At 33.5% G+C, this 6709-nt stretch overlaps 1 protein-coding gene across 1 annotated transcript in view; it reads right to left on the reverse strand.

Moving 5' to 3' along the window:
• Positions 1 to 301: 301 nt before the first annotated feature.
• LOC117102404 overlaps positions 302 to 6709 on the reverse strand; it is an 11100-nt gene continuing 4692 nt past the window's right edge. The window contains exons 4-6 of the mRNA XM_033242657.1: positions 5924 to 6454; positions 5473 to 5532; positions 302 to 1833 (exon numbers count right to left, since the gene is read on the reverse strand). Of these exons, the coding sequence (XP_033098548.1) occupies positions 302 to 1833; positions 5473 to 5532; positions 5924 to 6454 (2123 nt within the window). The remainder of the gene's footprint in view (positions 1834 to 5472; positions 5533 to 5923; positions 6455 to 6709) is intronic.

Consider the following 6709-nt stretch of genomic DNA (forward strand, 5'->3'; position numbering starts at 1 on the left):
TAACATCTAATATCATAATGCAAATCAAGTTTCTGAAATTCAGCTGTTAGGTATTTAATATCATCATCAGCACATACTTTAGGGATAATATTTTCTAACATATAAGTTTCATCTCGTATAGCAAACAGTATGTGAGCGAGCATTTTGGCTTTTTCTTCAGGTGACATTTTGTTACATAAACTTTTAAAACGAGGTGGTGTAACTGATGGCCTTAGCTTCATGTCATAAATTATTCTCGTAAGTTTAATAAAATGCTCATCTTCAAATACCTCTAAAGATGGATTAATATGATGAATAAATCTCATAAGTGATTTACATATGCCAGAATATATCTCATAAGTGATTTACATATGCCATTAACATGTGGTTGTATTTTTAAGTGTGTCTTGGTCATGTGATCAATTAGTGCTTCTTCAACAGAAACCTGGTGCTCTGCTTTCACCGATCCTAAATAATTCTTCATTAGAGAGCGATATGTTGAGAGATCTTTTGTCAACCAGTGAATAAAAAATTTTCCCACATCAGCACCAAGGAATTCTATTGTAAATGTTCTTGCCATTTCTAAATATTCATTTTCTCTTATAATCTCCCATTCATCCTCATCCAATGGAGCAAGTAAATGTTTTAGGTCCTCTGCACACTTATTCTTTAAACCTGCACTCTGACATAGTTTTGAAATGTAAAATCCTACCAATGACTCTACCATCAACTTGTGAGAAGCTGTAAAACATTGTTCAAAATAAGTTTTTGAATGTGGTTCATCTAGGTAGACAAATCCTAGTTTTAAAGCCAGTTGAACCATTTCTTCTTTTCCTTCTAAATCTTTACTGTTTATCGAGAGTTGGTTTCTCTTTAAACTTTTATACATACACTTTCCTAACATAAGCATTGCATGTACATACTCAATGGGAGTATCACTGAATTTAGTGATTTTTGTGGCATTGCCTTCTTGTTTGTTGAACTGATTCAAAATGCTGCGAAAAACCTCTTTAAAAAGATCAGCTTTATTAGTTGGAAGACCCTGCTTGTCCTCCCACATAGTACATACTGAGAGTAGTAACATTGGATTCTTACACATTGAATATACTTCCTGATGTTTAGTTAGGTTTAACTCTTTGGCAAGAGAATCTCCTAGTTCAGGTTCTTCAAGGTAATCAAAGTGTTTCTTAATATATTTTCTTATGTTCTTAGCATCGAATCCCTTTACTTTCACATGAATACTGCTCTCTTTAATAAATTCATTTATGTTTTCTGATCGAGATGTAAGTATCACATTGCTGTCTTCAAATTCCTCTTTTTTAAAAAGGCTTATTGGACATACATTTCCATCTTCTAATTCGTCCAATCCATCTAACAACAATACAATCTCATCATCATGTCTTAATATGAATCTTTTTATTAACATCGGATCCTTCGGAAGATAAGTTTTCATTTCAAAATCATTTAGATTACTTTGTTTCAAAATTACATTAAAAATATCCTCACCTTTGCCAATATCTCTGACATTTATCAGAAACACAATTTTACCTTCAAATGTTTTATCTAAATCATTTGCCCAGTTGTATGCTAAGTACCTGAGAAGAGTTGATTTGCCAATACCACCTTCACCTTCTATGAGAGTTCTACATGCTGGTGTGGATTTGATAACATCTAAAAGCTCCTGTAATTTTACTGGCTTTCCTTCTTTCTTATTTTTTTTCAGTAGCTCCAGATCAGTAAACATATTGGCAATATCTACTTGGTATAATGTATTAAAAGTAGCTGGTGTGAACCGGTTGACATGGCAGCACAAATTCTTTTGTCTTTTGAGTAGATAATTTTTGATAACGGTATCTAGATAAGAAGAGAAAAATATTAATAATTCTTCATAGGCAGCAAGCGAAATGATGCAAATACCACATTGCCAGGAGAATGGTACAATAGGTCACAAAAAGAAAGACATATTCTCTATGACAATACTTTGTACATGCAACAACGTACTGTTCTACTAAAATTTTTGTAGTTGTTCGCAGCATGTTTTTTACAGGCAATTCAATGTTATATTATCACTTTGTCTCGTAACAGGGTAGAAAAACGGTAGAATATTTTTATGTTATTAAAATATCTTCATCCTCATTGATGGGATTCTCCATGCCAAATATAAATTCTATAATTGACTTATATATTATGCTTTTTTATATTTCTATTATATGACACTTTTTAAAAAAATCTCCACATTCGATAACAATAAAACATCAACATACTATAAAGAGTAATTACTGTAATTTATGAGCAACACAGAAACAATCAAAGTTAACATTCAGATACTCATTCTGTATCAGCTCTGGACACTCACTGAATATGTCTTTTAAGAACCTTTTAACCTTTGCAAAAAATTTCAATTATTCATTTAAACATTTTTGTGAGGGTGATTTATGTACGATAAGGGGCAACTCATTCTAATAATAAGAACAAAGAAACAAGAATGAATTGTTTGGAGCTTTGGTTTTCATGTCTATCAATGAGGTGGTACCTTGCTTTAAAATTTTTGTAGGGAGTTATTATTGTCTTGAGACATTTTTTAAAAGAGAATTACTGTAGAGTAATACGATGGGTCGTCATGAGCTTATATATTTTTTCCAAAAAAATCATTCAATATCTTTGTATATATTTAAGTTGCCATTTCAGGATGTTTACCAGCTCTGGTATTGGCCCTCTTAAACACATTGCGTGCTGCGATTTGGTTAGAACTAGCGGTTTTGCAATTGATAGTTGTTTTAGTGTTTGAAACCATGTTTACTGGGCACAGTGGTGTGGTTAATGTTTATTGTTTTCTGTACCCCAATTCTGCTGCACTAGTGTGTCGACTCCCTCAGATCTGGGAACCTGCTGTTTTAACGAGGCAAATTGATCAATCACATGCTCATCAATGTACATTACCACCAAAGGATGATGATAATCTCACACAGTAGTAGGCCATGCCAGGCGTGGATCCAGGATTTTCCATGCCATAGTCCCTGGCTAGGGTAATACGGTAGTAGTAGTAGACTAGCTAAGCCTAGACTATAGGCTTGCCTAGTAGTTTGGGAAAATGATGATGATGTTTTGTTTCTCGTTTGTGTAGGCTACATCATAAATCTTAGGTTCTTTTAGACGGTCAATACCTGTTTGTCATTGCACAGAGTATACTACTAGATACTTTGGACTGATCATCCTCACCCACACAAAAAGGATCCATACTCGACTTTTTGGAGTTTTTTGTTTTTTTTAATCAGAGCGAACGATTACGTGTTCACGTCATCGTGGTTTCCTATGTTCTATTGGCTAAAAGAAATCTATATTGCTGTGTACTGCAGAAAGAATATGCATGCAGATGCCACATTTCATCTAGCTATTGGAACAATATTGTATGTAGCCTCCATTCGTATCTTAGGTTCAATGTTGAAAGTGTCAGCTTCCGCATTTTCTCGTCCTGTTAAATTTTTGGCAGATTTATGAATGTATGTACTGATGTATGATTTCCCTTTGTAGAAAAGTGCCATCAGCGCAGCGCTCAGTTCTTTTTTAATTGGAAGGCATGTTTTTTAGTCTTTTGTTCCAAAAGCCTGCTGCATGACTTTTTACCCACGATGCCCAACCTGCTGTGGATACGTCTGCACTGGACGTTTGCGATCAGCTGCCAAAAACCAATCATCAACGAATAGCGCAGTGCGTATCCCACGTGTATGCACATTGGTAAGAACTGGCCTCAACGTTTTTGCAAAAAAATTATGGTGATGCAAGACCACATGGAACCCTTGTCCAACAATAATATTGTTTTTTCCACTGATATTGTTTTTTGATGGTCTTTGGCTACAGGTACATGATAAAAACCATCTTTAGAGTCCAATATACAGTAACAAATAAATCCTTGCTTACAACACTAGATGAAATCACATTAATTTTTTCATTTGTAAATTTCTTTGTCTCAATAAATGAGTTCAAGATGTTTAAATCAATAATTAAAAGCCACTGTTTTTTCCCTTTATTTCAGCACATTTAATGGTGATACTACAGTATTAATGGTTTAAGATTTTCATACAATATGATTTTCAGATAATTTTTTTAAGTTCAATGTGAAAACATGAGTTCATGTCGCGACATTCATGCCCAAGGAGGGCGCTTGTCTATTGTAATTACTGACATTAAGTTTTGCAGTTTTATTGGTAGAACAGCAGTACAGTACATTGATTAACAAAATGTGAGAATAGATTTACACCATAATAGGGGTTAATTTGCAGTTAAATTACTTTACCATACCTCGTTCGCCTTCCAACATCAACTTTCGTCTTTTAGATGCTGTCGGTTTGAGTTCGCCATCTGTAAAAAATGAATAGTTGAGTGTTTTTACTTTGAATATTTCATCTAAATTAAGGACTGAGCATCACCTGGGTCTAAGCATCATATATTATGTGCTCTAGGCATTGCCTGGGCTCAAAGCATCAGCTAGCTAGGCCTAAACATTAGGCCTAAAAAAAATTGTTTGTTTGCCCTTCATTTTTTAAAATGATAGAAAGGGGCGGGTGGGAAATATCGCACATCAGACAACAACTTTCAACTAATTTGTAGAGCATCTGGCAAAAATTAAAGATAAATAATTATTATGTAAAGATTACTATGTTCATCTGTAAATATTCTTATCTATAAGTTTGTATTTAATATATGTATATTTGTATTTAACTGTTTAAGAACTACTAAGGCCAAAATGAAATTAATGTTATCTATTTGTATATTCAAAATTAATATTTTGCATTCCAGTGGCGAATCCAGGAGAACTACAGCATAAAGTTCTGTAGTAGTAGACAAAATGGCGTCTGCATGCCTCAAATTCATTATGTTAATTTTGAATTGAAAGGTTGTTATTAACAGTATATTACTGTAAATTAATTGGTTTCATACTCTTTTTTGTTTTGTTTTACTTTGTGTATTGAGGGTCTCTAATGATCAGCTTCAGCTGGATGGACCACCCTCAATAAGATTGTTGAAATAAAATAAAAACCGCTGCAGAATGGGGACTAGTGAGATTTTAGCACATTTAAGATGTCAATGTACTCCCAAGATTACGATTCTTTTTTGATAAAATATTAATGGATCTTAAGCATTCTATTGTCCTGTTCAACCATAGGTAGATCAAGTGCGATCGCGAATGAAACAGAGGCCTAGCTTGGCCTACTCGCTAGGTATTGGGTCTTTTCTCTCATCTTCATTAAATGTTAAACCAGTCAAACTATGGTCAAATTTTAGTTAAAATATCATTTATATTCTAAATGATATTAGAATGAGACATTTATTTTTACTTTCTCAAACTTACTGTATAATTGGAGCACATAACTTTTTTTGAATGACGTTATCAAAAGGCTCTTGAAAAAGGCCTAGTTCGATCGATTTTTCTATTTTGTGACACATGCAAAAAATCGGCACAAAATAACAAGGGACCATACTTAAGGGCCATACCTTGGTCACCTTTCAACATCAACTTTTGTCTTTTAGATGCTGTTGGTTTGAGTTCATCATCTGTAAAAAATTGAATAATTGTTAAGTGTTTTTACTTTTGAATATTTCATTTTATCTAAGGACTTAAGTATCACCTGGATCTAAATGGTTTGTTTGAACTTCTTTTTTAAAATGATAAAAAGGGGCCGTGAAAAATTTCTTTATTTTTTTTTTAATACTCATCAGATGGAATAAAAATAACCTACAGAGGCCTAGAACGGCAATATTTTACATCAGACAACAACTTCAGACTAATTTGTAGGGCATCTGGGAATAGATAAAATATACAGTAACTGTCAATCAACAACTAAGAAGAAGTCCACAGCATGGACAAAAGCTTGTGAATATTTTCAATGAAGTTTGTTAGTCTGTAAGGTGTTTAATAAAGTCATAGATCCCAGATTAAATTTACCTTCTAAAAGAGCTTCCACAGCTGAAAAGAGCTTGAGTTTCTTCAACCTTTCAATAAATGCTTTCATATTTTCTTCACAAATTTCTCTTCTGTGCTCTAGATCCCTAATCAAATGCCATCTGTCTTCATATTTCTTGAGTAGTGTGTTAAATGAACCATTCAGCATTGCTACATCCTCTTCATTCAATCTCATTCCTAGTTTTACCAGCTTTTGCCTGTACGATGTGAATTTTGATACTGTTAAATTCTTAACATTCTGGAAAAGTGGAAGCAGATCCTCATTCTTTGGTTTGAATCCAAATTGTTTAGTTATATTTATGGTATCATACAGAATACTAAGATCTGTTGGACTCAGATTCCCAGAAGCATGCAAGTTATCCAGTAAGTTACGCATCTTATTAGCTTTATCTAGTGTACTAACATCAGTCACATGATCTCTGTACAATACTTTCAGCATACTGATGGATCCAATTCCATCATACCATTCTGATATATCATGCAACAGCTGACGATAATCCTCATAGGAAATTCCTAGAAAAAATGTAATAATAAACATACTGTAAGTCCTTGAATTGAAGCCTACTGGGTTTAATCTCGAGATGGAGCCCATCTTGAATTGAAGCCCCCTCCCAATTTTTAGTTTGCAAAATTAGCCTTGAAAAGAAGCCCTTCTAAAAAAAAAAGCCCATAGGCTTCTTTTCAAGATATTAGTCACATACACTGTACATTAATTTTAGAAAACAAAATAAATTAAATACAAGCTTGGTTTATACAGTAGTTTAGGTG

The sequence above is a fragment of the Anneissia japonica genome, unplaced genomic scaffold (genome assembly GCF_011630105.1).
Source record: "Anneissia japonica isolate Jap-2015-1 unplaced genomic scaffold, ASM1163010v1 scaffold287839_len198389_cov133, whole genome shotgun sequence".
Lineage (NCBI taxonomy): Eukaryota > Metazoa > Echinodermata > Crinoidea > Comatulida > Comatulidae > Anneissia > Anneissia japonica.